At 46.1% G+C, this 24,441-nt stretch overlaps 1 protein-coding gene across 1 annotated transcript in view; it reads right to left on the bottom strand.

Moving 5' to 3' along the window:
• The window catches only part of itga3b (integrin, alpha 3b), a 29,380-nt gene extending 5,947 nt beyond the window's left edge, over positions 1–23,433 (bottom strand). Inside the window, exons 1-19 of the mRNA XM_056576724.1 lie at positions 23,136–23,433; positions 10,659–10,804; positions 9,243–9,325; positions 8,880–9,129; positions 8,054–8,155; positions 7,672–7,876; positions 7,364–7,557; positions 6,992–7,080; positions 6,637–6,773; positions 6,083–6,172; positions 5,714–5,781; positions 5,454–5,599; positions 4,851–4,994; positions 3,950–4,050; positions 3,427–3,595; positions 2,126–2,209; positions 1,949–2,028; positions 1,413–1,490; positions 597–699 (exon numbers count right to left, since the gene is read on the bottom strand). Of these exons, the coding sequence (XP_056432699.1) occupies positions 597–699; positions 1,413–1,490; positions 1,949–2,028; positions 2,126–2,209; positions 3,427–3,595; positions 3,950–4,050; positions 4,851–4,994; positions 5,454–5,599; positions 5,714–5,781; positions 6,083–6,172; positions 6,637–6,773; positions 6,992–7,080; positions 7,364–7,557; positions 7,672–7,876; positions 8,054–8,155; positions 8,880–9,129; positions 9,243–9,325; positions 10,659–10,804; positions 23,136–23,317 (2,451 nt within the window). The 5' untranslated portion in view covers positions 23,318–23,433. The remainder of the gene's footprint in view (positions 1–596; positions 700–1,412; positions 1,491–1,948; positions 2,029–2,125; positions 2,210–3,426; positions 3,596–3,949; positions 4,051–4,850; positions 4,995–5,453; positions 5,600–5,713; positions 5,782–6,082; positions 6,173–6,636; positions 6,774–6,991; positions 7,081–7,363; positions 7,558–7,671; positions 7,877–8,053; positions 8,156–8,879; positions 9,130–9,242; positions 9,326–10,658; positions 10,805–23,135) is intronic.
• Between the last annotated feature and the right edge of the window lie 1,008 nt (positions 23,434–24,441).

Raw genomic sequence — 24,441 nt, 5'->3', positions numbered from 1 at the left:
ATCGGCGCACTGGAGACGTTCTACCATGTCATATTTAGACCTCCCACGGTAAGACACACATGGATAAATATAGGGTGCGGTTCATGGTTTAAAAACCAGGGCTCCCTCAGCACACACAGACACATGTATGGGTACACACAAGCACACACTCGCACGCACACACACACACACACACACACACACACACACACACACACACACACACACATGCACACACCAACACACCATGCACACACCAACACACACACACCATGCACACACCAACACACACACACGCACATACACAAGACACATGGCAGCACACACAGACACGTGTGTGGGCACAAGCACGCAGGCCCTCGCGCGCACACACACACGCACACATGCACACACCAACACACACACGCACATACACAAGCATGCACACACACATACACACACAAACACACACACAAACACACACATAACCAGCCCCCCCCCCCCCCCCCCCCCCCCCACACACACACACACAACCAGACACACAAGGACACGCACACACTTACACACACTCCAAAGGTGGTCTAGGTCCACGTAGTTGGGGAGAGAGCACAGGGGGGGGGGGGGGGGGGGTGACTCACGTTGAAGGTGTACTCCACCAGGCTGCCCACGTCACTGCTCTTCTTCATGGCCGACTCGCCCACCACCTCGCCGCTGGAGTAGACCTGGACGTGCGGCTTCTCTCTGGAAACAAGCGGCATGTGTCAGTGAGTGTGGGGGTTTGTGGTTGGGTGTGAGGGGGGGGGGGGAAAGACATTGGTTCGAGGGGGCCATCATTGCCCTGCAATCTACCGCAGACCCAAAGCCTCCAGGATGAAAATAACTCTGACGTTGAAGTTAACGTTTTCTTTAAGTAGAGCCAGTCTGGGGTATACAGCGGGCAGGTTGAAGAAGAGGGGGAATGACGTGTGGGAACGGATCCTGGATCGCTACAGCCCACCACTGCCCTCACCACGTAGGAAACACGCCTCGCAGCGACCCAGGTTGGATTCCGAAGCTGTGGTCCTCATTTTCCGTCTCTTTCAACCCACTTCCCTGTCTGTCTTTCTATCGGTGTGTCCATAAATAAGCAAAATGGCTATTTAAATATGTACGTAATAATAGAAAATGAAGGAATGTACAGCCTTAAGACATTCTACTGTCCACATCCCCTTGTGAGCAGAAGGTTTTGAGTCTTCAGGCATATGGACCACAGAGCGACAGGAAGGGAGCTACATGGCACTGCAGGCCCGGGCAAGACCCTGACCCCAGCCTCAGAACCCAAGACCCATCCCTCAATCCTCACAACCACAGCCTGAACCTTCCCGTTTTTCTTAAAAATAGTCTCGCTTCTGAGCATGACACTGAACTCCAAACAGAAAGAACAGGTCCACCATGGAAGAGGAAGCAGGTCTCACATGTTAAAGGAGGTGAGGATTGAGATTTCCACCAGAAGCACCACCGCCACGGGATACATATCGCTCTGCTGGCTCAGCCTGACGAGAACAACACATGCACAACCACTGGGTAAATAACATGGGACGTTGATTTATGATTGCAGGAAGGTCAAGGGGTCGCTCCAAGTCCAAGTAACTTACACAGAGCTGAGGCTGATTTGTACCAGATACAATCACAACTGTTTATTATACCACAGAGGCACCCATTAGGAATTGTGGAGGTTATTTCATGGCCCTGAAGCTGAAGAATATGGAACAATCAATTGATTAATTGATTGACTTAATCAATCAATCAATCAATCAATCAAAGAATCTGTGAAATATAACTAAGTGTAAACTACGTACATTTTCGTAAATGGTTTGAATTCAATATGAACTGTGCTATTGGTATGCAACCTATTGATCACTATCAAATACAACAATACCATGTTTAATCTCAGATGGAGAAAGGTATAAAACATGTCTCTGGAACATCTAAACTTTGTGTCGGAACGTACGTTGACAACTGCAGTAGCGACTTGATCTCGCGCGTGTACAGGTCGATGTCTCTGGTCTGGAAAATGAGCCGCAGTTTCACCTGTTGGCGAGAAGCGAGGACATTGACCATGAGAACAAATGAGTACAAAAAATTCACGTTTCCCACTGGGACGCGAAAGAGTCTTTAAGGTCCTCACGCGCTCATTGCTCCTGAGTGGGTTCCCCAGCTCGCAGATCACAGAGTCCTGACCATCTGAGTTACATTCCCCCTTTGGGCCCTCCTGGATCGGGACAGAGGAGAATATGAAAAACGTCAACACGCATCTCAAAGAAGGTCGACATTGTTTAACAACGCACCTGAACGTAGCTCTTACACACACACACACACACACTAAAAATAAATATTATATTGAAACTAATAATGTGAAGGAACTACGACGAATTGTCTGTATATGAAATGATATTTATATATAATAGCGCTAAAACTTATATTTGAAGACGTGGTATCCTAGACGGACTTTCATCCGTCTAGGAAGTTTATTGTTACTATTGTCATAAAAAACAAAATTGAGGTTTAGTCCATCCACCATATGGCCTAGCCACGCCTCGCCATATCTCGGCCAAATTGTGATATCTAATATTACTCTACTCTCCTAGCGCTGCTGATTCACTGAGCCTCATTGGCTGTATCCTAAGCCAATCAGGGTGTTCACATTCCATAATCACTATCTACAGAGTCATCTGTACTCAGTGGTTGATTAGGGCACGGGCCCGCTTTTGGCGCCCCCTGTAGCTGCAGTGCAGGCACCCCTGCTTGCTGAGAAGGAGCCATGCACAGAAGCTGTGTGAGAAGGGGAAAGGCCAGGGGGGCGCGGGGGACACTACACCTCTGGGTCTCCCGAATGGAACGGACAAGGGGGGAATGGGGGATCCACTGTGAGTGCGGATTGAAATCCTCATTGAAGCCTGCAGGGTTATGTGATAGACATACGGAGGAGCGCGATCGCTGAGCTGCCCTGCCCCAACATTGCATGACACGTTAAACTCAGCTAGAATCGCCGCCCAACATCATCCAAAATTTGATGTCAATAGACCAAAAATAGTCGGAAAGCCTACAGAAACTATAGATAGTTAATGTGACAATGACATTATTAAAAATAGACTTGGAACAGGATTTACCGAGGAACTATTTTTTTAGGAGCATTCTTTTTTTCTAGCTTTTGCAAGTAGTTCGCTGCCCCACCTGCCTATTTGGATGGCACACGCCTGGTATAGAGCAATACTCTAATGGAATTAGAGTAAATGGAATTAGTGGGCTAAAGTCAGTCACACCTCGACTTTCTTGCAATTGAGAAATATAAGTTTCTCTTTCACTGATATTGTTATAATAAAACATGGCTCTCCCAGGGTGAAATTCAATGTAGAACTGCCACGTCTGTACTGATCTTTCGTTCCACTCTCAGATTGTAAGTGAGGTGCTTCCCCCTAGTGGCTGTACCGTGAACCTGACGCCGAAGTAGCTGAGCGACTGGGGGATGCTGATGTTGAGCATGGCCTCGTGGGCGTCCTCCGCCAGCTTGCCTTCTCCCGGCAGGTTGGTCACCTCCACCAGGATCACCACCTTCTTCACGTTACTGTCGTACTGCAGCACCTGGTCCAGGTCCTTTCTGGATACACACACACATGCACACACACGCACACACACACACACACACAGAACAAACGCACACCGAACACACATTCACAGGCATGCCCAAGCACGCACGCGCACATACACACACACACACACACACACACAGGTTAGTTAGTTAGTTGTTATTTTTTTCTTTCTTTCATTCGTTTCACTTTTGATGTGTTTACTCTGTTAAGCCTCAGGGAGAGACAGATGTGCTTACATGTTGTGTTCCACACACACACACACACACACACACACACACACACACACACACACACACACACACACACACACACACACACACACACACACACACACACACACACACACACACACACACACTCACCTGGGGTAAGGTTCATCCGTGTCCTCAGGAGCGTACTCTGCTGTTAGCTGCAGGTTGCTGTTACAGTTGTTGTCCGAGCCACACTCCTTATGGAAGTGGAACTGCAGAAAGACGCAAACAGTGAAATGCGACATTAGACACACCATTACACACTAACACGTTTTGCCGAGTTACACCATGATAAGCCTCGTGCTTCTTTTGGACCGCATTCGGACATTCCCAGACAACACTTCGCCAAGCGTTGGCTGAGAAGTAGCATCAAGGTCAAAGGTCAAGGTGAGATGTTTCGTGACGGCCGATTAGAAGTCGATCGACAGTCGTAGACCCTGACGAGGTTCTGGCAGCGTGCGGAACGTCGGCCCGTATTACCTTGGTACCACGACGCAGTCCAGCCGAAGGGCCGAAGCGCCATGGAAAAGAAAGCACCGGGCTGCAGCTCGCCTGCTTCGCTTGTCCCTCAGACAGAGGGACAGACAAGGCTGAAGATTTGCGATTTTACCAATGCATATTGCCATCGTTTTGAAGCAGTATGCCCTTTCAGAAATAAGTCTAAGTATATGTCCATCGTGTCACATTGACTATTTGCATCATTATTGCATCATGTGATGCTGCGTGGTGAAATCGGTACACGAAACATATGCAGCTATGTTTGATGATGTTTGAATAAACTCAATAAGAATCTTAGCCTATTGGTAATATTAGGATACAACATTTCGTATTTCACACTGACTCGCCCCCAAATGACCCACAAATAATTTTAAACAAAGACTCGTAACCGCCGGTCGACAGCGAATGACCGCGCACTTTGGATCAACCCGCACATCACCACTGTGTGCGTGTGTCTGCGTGCGTGCGTTGGTTTGTGTGTGCGTGCATGTGTAGGGCTCATGGCTCTCCGGACCTCTGCTCTCTGGGTGGTCTTCTGCTCCTGGCTGAGGATGGGGAAGGAGTCCAGGTCCTGCAGCCCCTGCGGGTCGGGCTTCAGCTCCTGCAGCGCCATGGTGAGCTCGAACACCACGGGGTCCAGCTTGTCCCTCACCGTCGTCTGGAGAGGCAGAAGGGGGTTCAGTAAGGGCAGGGCCAGGGCTGGACTTGGATGAAATTAAGTTAGTACTTTCATTGTATGGAAGTGTTTAGTTAGACAGACAGACAGACAGACAGACAGACAGACAGACAGACAGACAGACAGACAGACAGACAGACAGACAGACAGACAGACAGACAGAGAGAGAGAGAGAGAGAGAGAGAGAGAGAGAGAGAGACACAAACAGACAGGAAGAGAGACAGACACATGGAAAGAGGAAGGGGGACAGAGGGAGGGAGAGAGAGAGAGAGAGAGAGAGAGAGAGAGAGAGAGAGAGAGAGAGAGAGAGAGAGAGAGAGAGAGAGAGAGAGAGAGAGAGAGAGAGAGAGAGAAGACACATGGAAAGAGAGAGAGACAGAGAGAGAGAGAGAGTGATGGAGTGAGGGTGAAAGATGGAAAATAGTGGTGTTCAGGACTTACGATCACATTGAGCTCCAGTTTCTGACACTTCTGGTCAGGGGAGCTCAGGGAGATGGAGCCTGTGTAGGTTGCATTTTTGGTGCTGCGGAAGTAAACTCGTGCGGTCTTCCACCTGTCCATGTCGGCCTCTATGGTGTACCTCACCACTACAGGAAGTGAAAACACGATCGGCGGTCAGAGTGGATTCAAGGTCAGTGTAAAGGTTAAAATGGATATCTTTTTCTGTGCTCAGATGACCTAAAACGTTTCAGAATACTTGCCAACTTCTTTCTGTAAGCCTTTGTTCCCGTTGCTTAGAGTGTAGGAGAAACACACCTTCGCTCTAATACTGCAATAAAACCAAGGGCATTTTATCAGCACATGTTATGCTGTCATCGGTACAGATAAATTGCCTTAACAGGAATTTTGATATAATAAATAATTATAATATTTTTTATTTACATAATATTTAATTATTTTATTTATTTATATCATTGTAAAGAGTATTTTCCTTGCACAAATATTTATTTCACATACATTTCTTTACATTATATACTTGGGTCCACCGTACTAGTATTTCACAGAAGACATTTTATGTGGATGTATGAGCATATGATGAATAAAGCTTTGTAATCTGTGTCACATCTCACCAGGCCTTGCCATTGTTATTACACTTAGTGGGATCGACAATCTTCGGCTGCACAGTGAATTCCTTAGATAGGTGGATGACTGGTCTGGTTCTATTAACACACACACACACACACACACACACACACACACACACACACACACACACACACACACACACACACACACACACACACACACACACACACACACACACACACACACACACACAATTATAATTAGGTATTACATTGCTGTATCTGACATACATATACAGGATAGAACATTCGCATGAGAACCATATCAGGCTTTCAGACACAAAGAACAGTTCATGATAAGTTCTTACCGGTGTTTCTGAACCCCCACATATCTTTACAAAGGGTTGAATAACCTTTCCAAAAAACACATTTGATTTGGCTTATCATAGTTCACAATAGCCTGCCCTTATTTCACTTTACATTCATCCTTATTTGTGCTTAATAACTGATAACACCAAAAGATGACTCCCAATATTTCCTCTTTTTTTATGGATTTTAATGAATAAGATATTAATTAATATTTCCCCTTATTCTTCTACCTGAGCAGTGCAATGCGGTCGTCCATGGATCCGACCAGGAGGTCTGGGTAGCTGTTGTCATCCAAGTCCATTCCTCCGTTCAGCGAGTAGCCAAAGGTCTTGAAGTTCCCATCGCCTACCGATTTTCCCTCAATAACCTGCAGGGGGCGACAAAGACACAAATAAAATATCGCATTATAAAATGTGCGGCCACACTGAACGCGGCGCGTTCAACCATTTTTGTGACACAGAAGTTGCGCGCGTAATCCTACGCGCGTAACAGTTCATGCGCGTAATCCTACGCGCGTAACGCGTTCAGTGTGGCCGTACCATAGACATGGTGGCCAGTCTCTACTGTGATACACGTGGTTATTACCTGGCTGTACTTTTCTGTAATCCCCTCATTACTTCCCATCCATATGTAGACCTTCCCCGTCTCGTGGAATGGGGCTCCTACAGCAAAGTCTGTGAAAGACAGGGTTAGTAATCAAATAATAGACTTCCAACCTTTTATTGGCATGTAATGTGTGTGTGGGGTGGGGGGGGGGTATTTTTTCTATGTATTTATCTATGTATTTTTTCATACATAGATCCTTCAATATTACAATAAAAAGGCCATTGCTATATACATAAACTGTCAACAAGAATGACACCGTAACATGCCTGTAGCATGTTACTGTGCATACTTCCTGGCATTTAAAACATAACAAGCCGAAACAAATAAACAAACAAACACGCTGGAACAAACCTTGGAATCCATCTTGGTCGACGTCTCCGATGGCGGCGAGTGCGAAGCCAAAGGCGGAGCTGACGGGCCCCTTCAGCACCATGCTGGGCTCCTTCCGGAACGACCCGTTCTCGTTCATGTAGACGTAGACCGCCCCGCCGTGGTCTTTGGAGCGGTCGAAGTAGAACGGGGCGCCCACGATCAGGTCGTTCCAACTGGAACAATAGCGGCAGGGGGGGAAACAGGCCAAATATTATTAATATATCGAGGGCCAAACCCCTTTGAATCAAAGTAACTAGGTCTGAAAGGGCTACTACTACTCGACCTACTCGTCGTTGTTGAGGTCTGTGATGGCCAAGCTGTTCCCAAAGTACGAGCCCACTTGCTGCCCGGGGATGACCAGAAGCTGCGGCAGGATTTTGTTGTTGGTCGAGGCCAGTGTCACCGAGCCCTTGGACTCGTCCCTCGGAGACCCCGTCACCAAGGTGTAGGTGTCACGACTCAGAAGCTTCTTGTCTTGGAGGACCGAGTAACCTGTGGTTCACAGCCAGTAAGAAAAAAAATGACAAGATATTGAATAGAAAACAAATTAACGGTAATTTGAATGTGAAAACGGCCACAGTTGATATCATGACAAAAATAATCCCAAAGTCATTCCATGGTTTATAAATACCGGAACATATCTATAGTCAAAGTGTGGGGGTGACCTACCCATGTAGTTGTTGTAGGTCTTTTTCAGAGGACCAAATTGCTTGTCGTCGGAGTCCCAGGCGCTATTGGGGTCTGGATTTCTCCACGTGATGTGAACATTTCCTGCAGACCACCAGGGAAATGTTGTTACAACGAACCACACGCTCCAAGACGTGGATTAATCCCACTGCCAGACTCACACCAGATTGCAGTCTCAAAGAAAAAAGAAAAGGGCCCAATCCGTGTCTGCTCAAAACCTGCCTATTATATCTGAGTTCAAATCATACTCATTGCTGCCTGGCTTTAGTCGTGGAAATTTCATGCAGAAACAAAAAACCTTAAAACGTAGAATAGCCAAGTTTCCAAAGCAGTTTAAATTATGTTATTTATTCTATTTTATTTCACTCTTAATTAACCACGTTTCGTTAATAATAGGCACCTATAATGCACTGGGCAGGAGCTCATTACCACAGAACAATAAACCACAACTAGTTTTTACCTTAACCCATTTGGTTTAACCGTCTTTGCATCACGTAAAGTTACATTTTCGTTATTTATTTACGGCTCACTTAATGTGTTGTGTCTCTCCAATGCACTTTGCGTTGCTGAATTTGCAAGAGAAACACAATACAAACTAATCTCAATTAAATTTTTACACAAAATGTCAGCTGAAGAACTGGACCAACAGCGGATGACTATCTGGATGACTATCTCCTCGGTGCAGAACAGCCTTACTCCCTCTCCTACAGCGTCTCTCCTCATGCCCAGCCACCCAAACATCTGGAGTCCCATGAGGTGGGTTGAGGAAAGACAGGAAGGAGGGGGAAGGAGGGGGAAGGGGGCTCACCTTGCCAGTTGAAGCTCCCGGGCGAGCCAATGTAGACGTCGCTGCTCGTGATGCCCCCGGAGATGCCCAAGTTGCACATGCCCTCCAGATCCTTGTTGAAGGCGGGGTTGCAGAACTCGTATTGGTTATTCTGCCACAGGTCGTTGGGGTCGTAGGTCAGGTCGTTGCCCCTCACGTAGCACTTGCCCACCATGCGCCGCTGCTTCTCGCTCCCTCCCGGGTACAACTTGACGTATCGATGGCCGCATGCCTTGGAGCGCGGGGGTTCAATCGCAAGTCAGAACGTTTCTCCCACATGGAACAACGTGGGCCTGTGGGACAGCTAAAGGCGGCGGATGGAAAGGACAGAGTTTGTTCCCTCACCAGCATGCGGCCATCGGGGAGGTCTTTCTGGCTGGCCACGGTCACCCCCAGCCACATGCCCTCCACCATCTCTGACTGATCATCTGTCAAAAGGTCAAAGGTCACAGGTTAGGCTAGGTCACGAGTTAGAGTAAGCAGTTGGACAAATGCGAGTATGTCCTCAGTAGATTTAGTCACAGATTAGAGTACGTCACAGGTTAGACTTTGTCACTGAGAGTCTAAATCCTAAACTAGGATTTAGACTAAATCACAGATAAGACTGAATCACATTTTACACAAACTAACAGGTGAGACTATGTCCCTCGGTAGACTAAATCACAGATTAGACTAAATCACAGATTTGATTTATTCACAGATTAGACTATTGCACAAATTAGATTTAATCACAGATTAGACTAAATCACAGAATGGACCAAATCACACATATGACAAGCTGTTAGACTAAGACACAGGGTTAACCAAAACAACAGGCTAGATTATGATTCAATGATAGCCATAAAACAGGGGATGCACAGAAACACAACATCATAGACACCATGTAGCATGGCCAAAGTGGTGAGCGAATAGAGAAAGGCGGCGCATTCTTCATGAGTTAGGAGCTGGTGTTATCAGGGGGGATTGGCTCCACCTGGTTCAAGTCCTGACGAGGATAATGAGTCACATGACTCCAACATCAAACGTGATTACCAAATAGCCTCGTTCTACCTTTCTGTATCATGGGGCCGTTCTGGCCCTGGGTGCTGCAGGGGTGAATCTATGTACTAATAACTAGTAATTATCGGCCTTGGGTGCTTTAAGAATATTCTGTTTTTGTTTCATCAAATTGTATTTTCTTGGCCAAAAATTAGAAAAATAATGAACATTGTCTTTATTTTGTTGGCGACCAATATGATTATAGTCTAGTCAAGTTTAGTCAATTGTGTGAGTCAAGGAACAACAACCATTCAAGGAAAAATTAGGAAAAAAAGGAAAAAAGTTTGAATAACACAAAGCAGAAGGTGATTTTAGGCCCAATCCCATTTCTACCCCTTACCCCATCCCCTTACCCCTCCCCCTTGTTTTGAAGGGGTAAGGGGAAGGGGTAAGGAAATGGCATTGGGCCTTGGGTTTGGGATTGGGCCTTAATGTGACTGAAAGCTCAGTTTAGCTCAGGAGGAAGAGCGGGTTGACTTGTAACCAGAAGGTTGCTAGTTCTCAGTGTCGAGGTGTCCCTGAGCAAGACCCCTAACCCTAAATGCTCCCGACGAGCGGGCTGTCACGTTGCATGGTTGACTCTGCTGTCGGTCTGTGAATGTGTGTATGAATGTAAGTTGCTTTCGATAAAGCTTCTGCTAAATGCCGTAAATGTTAACTTAAATTGCTAAAATTAACATAGATTTATGTTAATCAAACACTTATAACTTGAGCCGGCTGTACCCTTTTCTAATGGTGTCTGTGTACTCTTGAAATCCACCCGGGAACAGTCGGTCGTCACCGTGGTAATGGGACAGAAGTAGACAGCGCCCGTTTCATTGACGTTCTTCAGGTTTTCAGCCTTCTCCTTGGGGGCTCCCACGAGGAGCCTGAATGGATCGAACACACACACACACACACACACACACACACACACACACACACACACACACACACACACACACACACACACACACACACACACACAGACAAACAACAAAACAGAGAGACAAAGATAGATTAGGAGAGAGACATAGACAGAGAGCGCAACAGACGTAGAGGAAGAAAGCAATATTATCAGATTAAATCACATTCTGCTCCCGGAAGAACATAGCCTACACAGCTGACAGACTACAGTCAAAAATATGCCGTAGGGGAGGCGACTAGATAAGGTTTTAAGTGATACAGCTAGTCTAAACACAGAACCTAGGCTTTTAAGAGGTTTACACATTAAATATATGGTAAACTGTTTACTACGTTTTTCTTTTTAATTGCCTTTTCACCTTTCAAACCCAATCAGGTTCAATTCTTGCGTCAGAGTGTACACTAAATGCCTCGGTACATCAAATCGAGATAATACAGACAGACACAAACATAAACACACACACACACACACACACACACACACACACACACACACACACACACACACACACACACACACACACACACACACACACACACACACACACACAAATGCTTGCAAACACACAGAGAAACACAACCACACACACACGTGCGCATACACACACACACACACACACACACACACACACACACACACACACACACAACAACATGACCAGTTATCTGATTAAAAAAAGCAAAATCTCAGAGCGTGGGATGGTTACTGCCTGGATGAGCTTCACAACCCAGTGACACGCCATTGGCAACTCAGTCATGCAAACATACACCCACCCGCCCACCCACCCACCCACCCACCCACCCACCCACGCACGCACGCACGCACGCACGCACGCACGCACGCACGCACGCACGCACGCACGCACGCACGCACGCACGCACGCACGCACGCACGCACGCACGCACGCACGCACGCACGCACGCACGCACGCACGCACGCACGCACGCACGCACGCACGCACGCACGCACGCACGCACGCACCAGTGGTCTTCGTGGTGAACCCTATGGTTTGGGTCCTGGGTAGACCCCCACATCAGCACCATTTTAGCCTGCCAGAGGACTTTGAAGAGGGGTGGATTAGGGGTTTCCTACGGGGTCTGTAAGGAGTGGGGGGGGGGGGGGTAGTAACTGTCAACAAAAGATTTATGGAAGCCACTTTGTAGGCGGGAGGTGCAGACGGGCCCTGAGTGATTGATGTGCGCGTTGTGTTAACTCGGCTGTGTTGTTGAGGTTTGTTTGTTTGCACTTGCCCAGTTTGTGTTGCCTCTGTCATCCTGGTATCTGTTTAAAGTGCAATCTGTAAGTATAAGACATGCATAGCAACAGAAAACCAACCATTGAACAATCTGATTATTACTGGAGTTTTAAAATAAGAAGAATCTCAGCACTTACTTCAATATATGTATTATATATGTATTTTTTTATTTCTTTCATTCAACATAGCTTAAAGCCGTACAAAGCAGGGATTCCGTTAACGGTTTTCATATTCCTGTTTGCCTTTTGTCATTTAATCATAGCAGACACCTTTATTCAAAACGACACACAGTGAATTCAGAGTCTTTCGTCAAATACCCTCATTAACCACGAAGACTATCCTGGCCTTATACTCCCTACAACAAGGCGGTTCTGGGAGCCAAACCTCTCTCTCACTCCCTTCAGAAGCACTCGCTGATAAGTGCAGATAAAACAACTAGAAAACGGTCGGGAGCAACCTTGAAGAGGAACAAACACAGGCTACTTGTGAGGTCAGTTAATCGTTCAAAAATGCCTCAAAATCCTTTGTGAGCCAAGACTGAATTGTTTCAACTTGATGCCAGAGACCGGAGGTGAATCATTACGGAACACATTCAGGGTAGGATTGATTAATACTGTTGACGGTGGAATGAATCAGAAACCAAGCCCTTGACCAACCCAGTGAATGTTTCATTTCCCGCTCCAAGCTAGGCGGAGAGATTCTGGAGAACATACAAAAGGTTAATTCCAAGGTTAAGGCGGCCTGATAAATGTATATAAGTAACCTGATGGTAGAAGAGTGTGTACAAGGCTCTGCCACACTCACACTACCTGCTGTGTTTATTCACAATCAACGCACATAAGGCTGGTACTGGTAGCGTCAGTGTGTACATTCAACCTGAACATCCAACAAGACAAGGAAATCACTGGCTAACTCTCTGCTAATATTTAGCCATGTGTGTTCAAACCTTACCACGGAAGCGACATCCGATTAACCAATTACCAATTGTTGACCTCGGGTGAGAAGGTTTCTAACTTGAGTTCAGCGAACACCGTGGGAGGATTTTTCTTCTTCTCTTGTCTATCTCTTTTTTTATATTTTGACACAGTTACAGAAGCCAGACAAACGCAAGGGAACTCACAGGAGCAGTATCTAGGTAGTTATGTGCTAGGTGTAGCCAAAACATCCAATGGAATCCACATGACCAGCAACTAGTTTCATGTTAAGCGTAGGCCAAATACATCCAGGGGCGACTTGTACAGGATAATGTTCCTTGCAGGAAGCAAGGTTGTCCCTAAGTATTATTCTATGAGCATCTCCTTTTCGAAAAACATAGAAAGACGACCTTTACCTTAAACCTGCATAATCTTAAAAACATAGAGGGCTGATTAGCTATACCGTCCTCGCTGTCCATTGGACGTTATCAGCCATCCATCAATTACCGTGACAACGTGATGACAAGCAGAGAAAGAGATGACACAACCTTTCACTTGCAGACTGAGCCTTCGTACAAAAAACAAAAAACGTTGGCTGAGAAATGCAGAGGGGAGCTTCCACAGACGCAGAGTAGAGAGGCACTGAGAGGTATGTTAAGAGAACGGATTTCCCCAAAGGCTCTGTGTTTGCCTATAATGTCTGTGTCAGTCAGGAAATGGCAGTGTGTTGATGTTAAAGTTGCTGACATGAAGCAAGATTGTAAACCTCAAGTCATAGCTATGGATAATTGGCAGGCCCTTCAAACAGGTACCATGGAAGCTAATCCAGATTGACCAAGAAGCACAAGGAGGTGTTACTAATAATGTGAAGGGAGACAGGGATGGAGAGAGAGAGAGAGAGAGAGAGAGAGAGAGAGAGAGAGGGAGAGAGAGGGAGAGAGAGAGATAGAGAGGGAGAAAAAGAGAGAGGGAGTGAGAGAGAGAGGGAGTGAGAGAGGGAGAGAATCTGTTATCTGATAAAAAAAAAAAAATATCTCAAAGCGTGGGATGGTGACTAATTATATGAAGGGAGAGCTGGATAAAGAGAGCGAGAGAGAAAGAGCGAGAGCGAGAGCGAGAGCGAGCGAGAGAGCGAGAGAGAGAGAGAGAGAGAGAGAGAGAGAGAGGAAGGGAGTGAGACACACACAGACAGAGCAATCTAGATAGCATTCAAGCTAGAAATGGGGACAGACAGTTAAAACACAGCCACACAGACCTTGCACTAACAGTCAGACAGTTAATAAAACGATACAAAAAGCCCAAGTCTTTATCACTCACCAGATACTGAGCCAATGTGTCGCTCTGTGTCTGAAACGTATCACAATTTTAGGAAACCTCGCCTTAGACGTTTTATCAGGCTATAGAGCGCTGGTTTGGTTCACCATGCCTTTCCTACCTGTCTTCGCTCTTCAGCACAAAGAAGGAAAATGATCAAGTAAGGGTAACAACTCTTCTGAAAGAGCTGGTTGTGTGTTGAACGTTATAAGTTAGTTAGATACATATATTTACAAGACAAAAAGTTCACAGGTTATAAGTTAGTTAGATACATATATTTATAAGACAAAAAGTTCACAGGAGAAAGAGTATGTGTAGTCATGGCATTTAGCTCTATCTGAAAATATGAACTGAAATAGGGGAAATTGAATAACTCATAACTGTCATTTTAATTAAAATATTATTACATGACACTTGATAATTCTCTGTAGAGCTGATTTTTTCTGTGTGGCACGACTGTTCAGAACCAAATAACACACCCTTTCTTTGGGATCACAGTACACACTCAACGGCTTCATGTTGGAGTGTACTTCCAGCATGGCGGACACAGGGAAGTGGTGAACCCAAGTCTGATAGACAGCTCCAAGGCCCTGCGCCAGAAAACCCCTTCTGACCACTGAGCTATGTCCTGTTCACACATAGACACACGCTCCATCACGTCCACCACCACCACCACCACCACCACCTCCTCCTGCACTTCTGCTCATCACCTCCTCATAAAAGCACTGGTTGGGGGAGGTTTCAGAGCGGGGGAGGCTGGGAGAGGGGGGGGGGTCTGGGAGTGGGTGGCAAGCAGCAGCTGCATTCCAGGCACGAGGGGCATGTTGAAATTCGCCCAAAAGCCAGAGTCTCTGGAGCACGTGAATTGATGGGCTGAACCAAACCTCCGTGATGGTAACACACCTAGTCCTGGTGAGCCCGGCTTGGCATTGGTAAAAAGGAAAGCAAATCCCAGAGAAGAGAAGCGTGACGTACACGGCGGGATAGGATCGTCATTATCGTATTACAGTATACTGAAGCAAACCGAAAAGCAAAAAATATCGGTTTAAAGATACGCTTTTTTAAACACACACGGTTCTTTTCTTCCTTAGCTTGTTGTTTTTGTTGTCTGATTTGGGGATTTAAGGGGTCGACTGGCAGCGCTTGTGTGGCGAGAATTTCTGCAAGGTCAGACAAAGCTTTCTCTCGGCGGAGGAACGGCTTCACAAGCACTGTTTGAACTGCATACAGCTGTAATTATGTCACAATATTTACCGCGAAAACACAGCAGGAGAAGCAGCCGTGTAATCGGAAAAAAGCCAATGAGAAAAAAGGAGAGCCTTCAAGACGAGAGATGGGGAAGAGAGAGAACTTGCTATGAGTGTTCTTGATAAAAATAAGTTCTTCTATATGCTGGAACAGGTACGGGCCTATGTCAGCTACACCCACCCTATTGGTCACCGATCCAGGTAAGACTCTGGCCACGCTGTTTGTTGTAAGGTGTGGCTTCCTGTACAAAGAACAATAATTTACAACTTTATAAACCTGCATCTCATAGCTCGAGGTGTGGGATAATTACCCCGTGGCTGGGCCTCGGGAGAGGGAACCGTTACCACTTTAATTCCTTCGGTAGGGACTGCAATACCACTACGGTAGCACCGTCGAGTTCATTACTTTGTCGGTGCATATAAACACAAGCATGACATTAGCCTCAAAACAGCTATTTCGTACACAAAACAAAGCATGATAACCATGTCAACAGCACCGCAGGATATTTCCTCAGTACGTTATGAACCAATTACGCGTCTGAGCGTGGAGCCCGATCGATTTCCAGGAAGGACGACCTGGGCCCGATTAGATCTGGGAAGCGACGAGAAGAGACGCAGAACTGAATGGAGTGACTCGATCTGCAGATCAGATTATTAGGCATTAGTTTGAGAGAGAGAGAGGGAGAGTGGAGATGGGGGAGGGGGAAGGGTGATGGCAGAGGCCTGTTTATGCTTCTGTCAGGCTGTAATGACAATGCTGAAAGACCCTGTATGACTCTGTGTGTGAGGCTGGGGAGGAGAGGCTGTTCTGCAGGATGAGACAAACAGAACAGCAGTGAGAGCCCTGCACTGCCAATGGGAAACACACACACACACGCACACATACACACACAAGCACGCATGTGCGCACACGCACGCACGCGCACACACAGACACAAACATCTATTGTGTCTAAATGTCTTAATATGAAGTAAAGTCAAATGAGTCATTTCAATTCAGATGCACATTTATAGAGCGATCCCTCATAAAAATGTTCGATGAAGTGGTTGAGTAGTAGTATAGGCTTCCTCAAACCGTGAAACTAGAGATGAACAGCCCATTAGTATAGTATAGCCCTTTGTCACAACTATTCTCTAGGGGACCCCCCCCCATACAGGACACCCATAAGCCTAAGCTCTCAGAAGGGCAAGGAAAGAAAACAGCCCAAAGCCCAGTGGGAAAGGAGGGTTAACCCGGGTGAGTGTACCCCCCCCCACCCCCAGGCCTCTGGGTGGACAAATCCTTGGGACCCTCCTTTCAGAGATGGCTAGAAGTGCAACCAGTGCCAACCGGGTACCTCATCAGTTATTATGTCCATCTTTACATTCAGTCATCTATTCATCTGTTCTTTCATAATGAATCTATATCTCTCCACCCTCCCACTCCCCACCTTGGTGTATTTGCCCATTGCAGGCCCTTTGTACTGCCTCCTCGCCTGTATTGACCCAGACTGCTACTAGCTCAATGGAGCATACACTGCAGCAGTGGGTGGGACCGGTGAGCATACACATCGCTATCAGACTGTTCATTGTGCCCTCATGTAGCTGTTCATACAGTCACCTTCCAGTGTGTGTATGTGTGTGTGTGTGTGTGTGTGTGTGTGTGTGTGTGTGTGTGTGTGTGTGTGTGTGTGTGTGTGTGTGTGTGTGTGTGTGTGTGTGTGTGTGTGTGTGTGTGTGTGTGTGTGTGTGTGTCTGTGTGTGTGTGTGTGTGCTGGCAATGCACGCGTACATAACAAGCGGATGAGTCCCCACAAGGCAAACGTTGTGACGGTTCTCTTGTGGTTGAACCACCTGCTGCTTGTGGGGTCATGGTGGTCTTATTTGCCCCCCCTCCACCCCAGCCTCCACTGACTCGCCGCACCTGTTTGGTACAAAAGGGCCTTTTAAAGGACAATCCCATTTCCTGTCACCAAAGAAAAGGTTTGCCCTCTAAAATCTTAAGATGCAGTCAAAGAAATATTTTTTTATTGATGTTATATTTATTGAAATATCACAAACCATCAAATTTACCAAACACACAAACTATTTAATGTAGCGGCAGGCTATATAAACAGTAAATCATGGCAACTGGATCATTAGTAAATAAAACAATTACAATTTTTAGGAATGAGGAACAGATTTTCAATTACCATAAGAAAAAGACCCGCAGCTGGGATTAATGTAACACTGAATTTAAACCTGATAATGAATTTTCACTGAAAACACATTTGAATTTGACTTCTGCTTCTGAATGAAGAGAATGATAAGTGGAGTTTGGCACCTTTACCACTTCTGCTTTCCATATGGTGAGAACACTTCTCACCAGCGTCGGTCTTATTATAAAGACAGGAAGACATACAGACAGGCAGACAGACCATATAGAGGAGAAATTAGAGTTATGGTTGGGGGGTTAAAGGATGACTGTGAGGGGGGGCGAGATTTCACTTCTACAGGATATGAAACTTTGTGAATGTCGATATTTCAATTTTGTGTGCTGCTTTCGATATCGGGAGCATCAAAGGCACGGCATGAAACAAGCTTAGGAGATTCAAGTTCACCATTATGAGTCAAATTGACACACACACACACACACACAAACGCAAGCACACATACACACACCCACACTCACACACAGACACACAAACACACATGTATGTGTCATATGTCAACTGGATCCACATCCTGTGTGGAGGACACCATCTGTGAACAGCAAACGTCATGGGGGAGTAAACTCATTTAGCCCTGTGTGACCAGTCAAACATGGGTCATGGGATGTCCCCCCGTTATCGTCGCAATAAGCATCTCAAACATCCGATGAAAATCCCTTTTCATCCGACAAAATGGGCGACTCAGGCTGGTGAGGACAGGTGAGATGTTTCCTTCCATGGCTTCCCCCACTGGCAGAGATGTATGCACAGGGGTGAACAGACTTAATCATTTAGCAAAGCGGGAAAGACTGTCTGTATAGCCGACGGACCTGTGTATACCACGTGAGCATACATTCATGTGTACTTAAAAACACGTAAAAACCCAGCATGCTCGCCAGGAATGAGTCATAGACAAAGAACATGCGTATCATCCACACGCATCCACACAAGCAGGTTATTAAGTTCAACCATTCAATATAATGGACCTGAATGCTTTAAACACGAGCAGATACAAAGCTACACAAAGTTCAGCGTACAACACAGGTTTCTATCTACAATGTTGTCATTTAGTAATGTATCATTGAAAAGCACTCGTGAGTCGGGCCTACTGATCAACGACACCTACAGGTAGGCTGCCTTTAGACTGGGAGTCAAACACTACAGACTGGTCCCAGTGGTCCTATCTCGAGCCCTAGGGGGTCAACACACCCCGAAGGGACAACACCAGCCACTCATAGAGCCGTAAAGGAGAGGAATTTACAACAGACCTATTCTAAAATGATCCCAACCCCTATTGTACACGTTACTACTGTGTGTGTGGTAAGTGCCCCCTTCAACTTTATACTCATTTTAGACGTGGATGAGGCAGAGGTGGACAAGGTGGGTGCGGACAAGTTTAAGCAGTGTTAGCATGTTTCCAAGTAATGCATGTCCCTGATAAACTTTGGCAAGGGTTCATCTGGAAGTCAGATAACACACATGGCTTTGTCTTATAACCGCTGCTGCGAAAACCAGTATGAATACATTGGTTACGACTTTGGCCTTGTGTGATGTGCCGATTCTTCCTCATCATATCACTACATAGTTCAATAGGTAATGCCGCCACTGGTTACAGATATGAATCAGTTCCAGAGTATTTTGTGCTACTCTTTCCAAGAAGAACTGGTGGGTGTTAAAAGGTCTGGTCTTTTAACGCTCAGGACGATGGTTTGTGAGTCTTGCCTCAGCTTAGGAGGAAGATGGGCTCTGGGTAACACAAGGCACCAGCTGATGATGTTTACTGTGTTTGTACAAGTCCACAAAAGAATGGACAGAGACGGCATTCAGCAGGTTGCTCCTGCAGGAAGGTGCGCCCCTTGGGGCGTCAGCTGGGGAGGACCTCCAACCATTTTTAACATTGCAGGAGAGGTTGTCATTCATTTCCTGTACAACACAACAGATTAGCACCAGCGACTCAACACAAACCGTTCAGTCGAATTCTTAGCATTTCAATCCCATGACTTTAAAGCAGGGGGAAACAATTTCCGGTTCAAAGTTAAACTTTGATAGGCTTTTTGCTCCACCCGTACAATGAGTCGGTCTCACTTGAGCGGGCTCCATATTTATGAAAAACTTTGAGAAGTATTTTCAGAGTTTATTAAAAAGAGTGGAAAGAGAGTCTTAATAAATACAACTTAAACAAAACGAACTAACTACTAACTACTTACTAACTATAAAAGACAAATGGTCCTGAAACTAAGTACACAGTAGGCCTACATGTTATTTTAAATGTCTAAATGTAAGTTGCCATTGGCTTGTGGCTCACTCTCCTCTCAATAAGGAATAGGGGGCTACTGGCTTTCACATCAAACACAAGGTAAGTGATGGTACCTGATTGTTATCATCAAGTCATTGTTGTGTGACATCTGCTCTTTGATAGCATGCTGAAAGGCTTGGGAATGTTGGAGCGAAGCCAGCCTTCATACCTTTACATGATCTCCTCACAGGCATGGGACTATACTCCCGCAAACCATTGGACACATATCTTTGCCCTACAATTTTGTAACACAGAATTTTGAATGTTCTCTGATCAAAATAAATTGGGGATGTACATAGACAAACATCTGTCTGAGATTGAATTATCACACTGACTATGGATTTGAAGGTCATTTTTTGTACAGCCTACTGATCTATTTTCTATCTAATTAGAGTTTAAAATAATTAGGTTGCGTTTAATTGAAATTTTTCGACTATTTAGCAGGTTTGTTGGATAGGGGGGACGAGATCGACTGTGAATGCGAAGCATCTTTCAAACCCTCCAACAGCTGGGCTGAACTGCACCTTGCGGGAGGTTGGGGAAGTCCCCGTCAAATAAAATGGCTGGCTTTCCTAGCCTGCAGCCATGGCAGTCAGACACCAACGAGCTAACCGCTAACCGTAGCACCTAAACCCTGATCCAAACAATGGGTGCTGTGTGAGGGCAATTCGCAGTCTAAATCTCAGAGGCCCTTTAACAGACTTTGACCCACCAGAATCAGCTTGAGTCTCCCTACCGACCGGGCTTTATGCTGTTACGACAGGCAGGGCCTGATTCAGATGTAGGTCGAGAAGTGTTTCGCAGGGGTCGTTAGTTGCAAAGCCTTTCCGAATCCCCCCTTATATTCCTGGTCCTGAACGCCTCACTACTCCAGCATCGGATCCTGTCCCAACCTGCCAACCTGCCAGGTCGCGAGTGTGCTGAAGGAGGGCGAGACATTCCTGAAATAGCTCAGGGTCAGGGGCCTGGAAGAGCCAATGGGTGAACAGCTGATGTCCGGCCCTTCCTCCCGGCACCACTAGAGAACAAAAAGAGCCTTCTCTTGGTTGCCTTACACGGGGGGGGGGGGAGAAAGGGTAGGGGGGACATGAGGGATGAATAACCTGGACAAATTGGCCCCCAGGTAGACACTGAATGAGCGAGACACTCTAGTGAGTTGTTCTCACTCTCTGCAGGAAAATAACCCTCTGATCATTGTAATTAACAGCGCAAATAACTAAACCGAACAATGTTTGGTTGAGTATGTTTCTCACAATGCACGTGAGTTAGGGATATCTTTCTGGGCTTAGTTAAATTGGATAATAGCGGGTACATCTTTAGAAGTTTGGGGGAGGGGGGAACACAACTTTGCAGTGGAACTCCGATGTTCTGTTATGATACTCTTGCTCGCCCTGGGAGACACGTACGCTTTAAACACTGAACATGTCACGACTGGCTTATAATCCCAACTCTTTTCTTTCTCTATGTCTTTCATTCAGTCATCCTCAATTGAAATAGTTGGGCAGAATGTGGGCACAAAGAAGCAGCTTTGTGGTGAGCGTCAGTGTGGTGAGGCCAGACAGACCCTGGGATACAGCAGATAACCTCAACTGTTCATACAAAGCAGACAAGACAAAGACAACACAATGTGAACATGGAGGAAACTATGTTTTTAAATCCTACACCAGTGAACAGCCATGTTCCGCGAGAAGTGCCGCTTTGAACATTGAATCGTGCCGCTGTCCGTGCTCTATTGATGGACTTGGTGGCCTGAAGTAGCACTTATGAGGTATTATTGTACTGAAATGCATTGAAAAGCAAAAACGATTGATCCTCTTGAGCATAGACTAGAGTTTTTTTTTCTTGAAACCAGGGTCGGCCCCCATTATTTAATGGGAGCACATGACAGAGAGGAATGTAGTAACATTTAATCATAATCAATTGTATTCCTCGCTTATAAAGACGTAAAGAACGGGGGGGGAGGCATTTATGACGGAGGCTTTGACGTCATACAGGAAGAGAGGTCTGCTCAGTGCGATTGGTCTTCCTGATTAACAGATCAAAGCTGTAATTGGGCCGATTTTCATGAAAGAGATGCGGACTGGTATGATCACAGATGCGGAAGGACAAGAGGGCACTGTAGGTCGAAAGGAAAGCGAATGCTTCACAAGAGTTTGAAGGCGTTTAACCGTGATGGAAATTAGCCAACTTGGAATTTCTAAATAACACTTTTTTTTCATTATTATAATCAATATTATTTTATGAAAGCAAAATGTATTCCGTGGTGAGCAGGCCGCATCTAGCCTACATATTGCGAATGTGCACCATTGACAAAAGATCAACTTTAGTCCAAAACTAGAAGTCATTCTTTCTGAGTCTCATTCAGCCGCCTGGAGGCACGTTTTAGAACGTAGAGGCGTCGCTGATTTCTGACGCTCTACTGTACCTGAATTGTACCTGAATACAACATGTATAACAATAAATAGGACCACGTACACCTGGCCTACCTGTCCTGTTTCACATTGGCTTATAACTATAATAAAAAACCCTCTTTCCTTGAGGGCTGCAATAAAACAATCACACGCTGGTTTCATACACACATCGCACTGATTTATGCATTGTTGTTGTGGAAATGTTGAATAGTTTGAGTTATATCGGACATGTTTACTAGTCAGGCAACCCATCTTCTTTAGCAAATAGTTATATCCCTGTAATAAAGAATTTATATCGGTGGCCAATGGGAGATTGTTTTTTAGGCTGAATCGGCCCACGGAGCTGCAGGTGCTGACTGATACGTAGGCCTATCTGGTGCATTCCGTGTTTTAAAGGAAATGGATAGTTGTACGCATTGTGGTGGAGGTGTGTTTTGGTCAAATATATATTATTTTCTTCTTTCTACCGACGATGCGCTTTGTTGCCGGTGTTGCGCGCAGGAAGTGCAACGCAACCAATAGTTTAAAAGCTCTTCTCGTCTGTTAAAAAAAGGGGGAAAAAAGAAAAGTGTTGCAAGCAGGTGTCGGGCTGGAGGAGGGTAAAAAGCCATGTTTCAATTAAAAACACGTTTTTAACAAGTTAATCACCCCCAAGAGTCTCATATGCACGGGCTGATTCTTGGAATACTTACAGGTATTTCTGGGATCCGACCGTCTGTTTATGGAGGGCGACAGAAAATCCGAAAAAGCTTCCACTGGTTTTGCCCTCCTTAATGACGGGAAACCTTTCATCGAGGTTAAATCCGATGCAGGGAAGAGTCGAACAGGAGAAGGACAGGACTCCGAAGAACAGCCACCTCAGACTTCGAGCCATGGTTGGAGTCTGCACTACAGACAGCTACCTTCCGCGGTGCAACAGGTATATGGATCACACACACTCCATTGGAAGGCGTCTGATCCCTATCGCGCCTCGACAAGGTGAACGTCTCTCTCTCTCTCTCTCTCTCTCTCTCTCTCTCTCTCTCTCTCTCTCTCTCTCTCTCTCTCTCTCTCTCTCTCTCTCTCTCTCTCTCTCTCGCTCTCTCGCTCTACATCTCTCTGCCGCCGCCCCCCCTCTCTCTCTCTCTCACACTCACACACACACACACACACACACACACACACACACACACACACACACACACACACACACACACACACACACACACACACACACACACACACACACACACACACACACACACACAAAAACTAATAAGGCTATACCGACTTGGCTCAGTTTCTCTATAATCGTGACAATAGTTGGGTTGGAGTGGGCCTTGGTGGTTGGTATTTTTGAAGGCATTTTCTGAAGGGGGGGGCGTCATCTCTTGAGGGCCAACAACTCGGGGCCAAATTAAATATTGTGGGGGCCCGCCTTCAAATGAGTGCGCCCTCGCCCCCTAGGCATGAAAAATGAGACGCAGCTCAGGTTTAATTATTGATTGATATGAAGGCAAAAAAAGCCATTTGTCTGTTTATTTTCCCTTGGGTTTTCCTCACAGAGTTCATGGTTGTTGCATCCTCCTATAGTATACAATTCAATGTGTGAACAATCATGTAAAACAACCCCCCTCAACTTTCAACTGTGATTTCAGCCAGGCTATGTGGCTGTGCAACTCTCTCTGGCTCTCCAATCACCAGTTCATTAAACCTTTAATCCCCTTGGTGTTTACAGAACGGTTCAGAGAGGACTTTATTTCTTTCTTTTTTTAAAGCTATCCGCTTCCTTTTGTTGCAGCCCCCCCCCCCCCACCCCCTTTCTCTCCTCCTCTCTCATCCCATGCTTCTCCACTCTCCCCACGGTGTTGAGAGATGGCCCTCCTATCTCCCCGACACCCCCCCAGATCCAACCCCCCCCCCCCACCATGCGTTGACCCACCATGCGGTGCGATTCCTCAGTGTGTCTGCCTTGTGGTCTGCACCCCTAACCCCCCTCCCCCCATCCAACCATGTATC

Source organism: Gadus chalcogrammus, chromosome 18 (assembly GCF_026213295.1).
Source record: "Gadus chalcogrammus isolate NIFS_2021 chromosome 18, NIFS_Gcha_1.0, whole genome shotgun sequence".
NCBI classification, from domain to species: Eukaryota; Metazoa; Chordata; class Actinopteri; order Gadiformes; family Gadidae; genus Gadus; species Gadus chalcogrammus.
The sequence above is the reverse complement of the archived record's forward strand: the minus strand, read 5'-3'. Positions and strand labels throughout refer to the sequence as shown.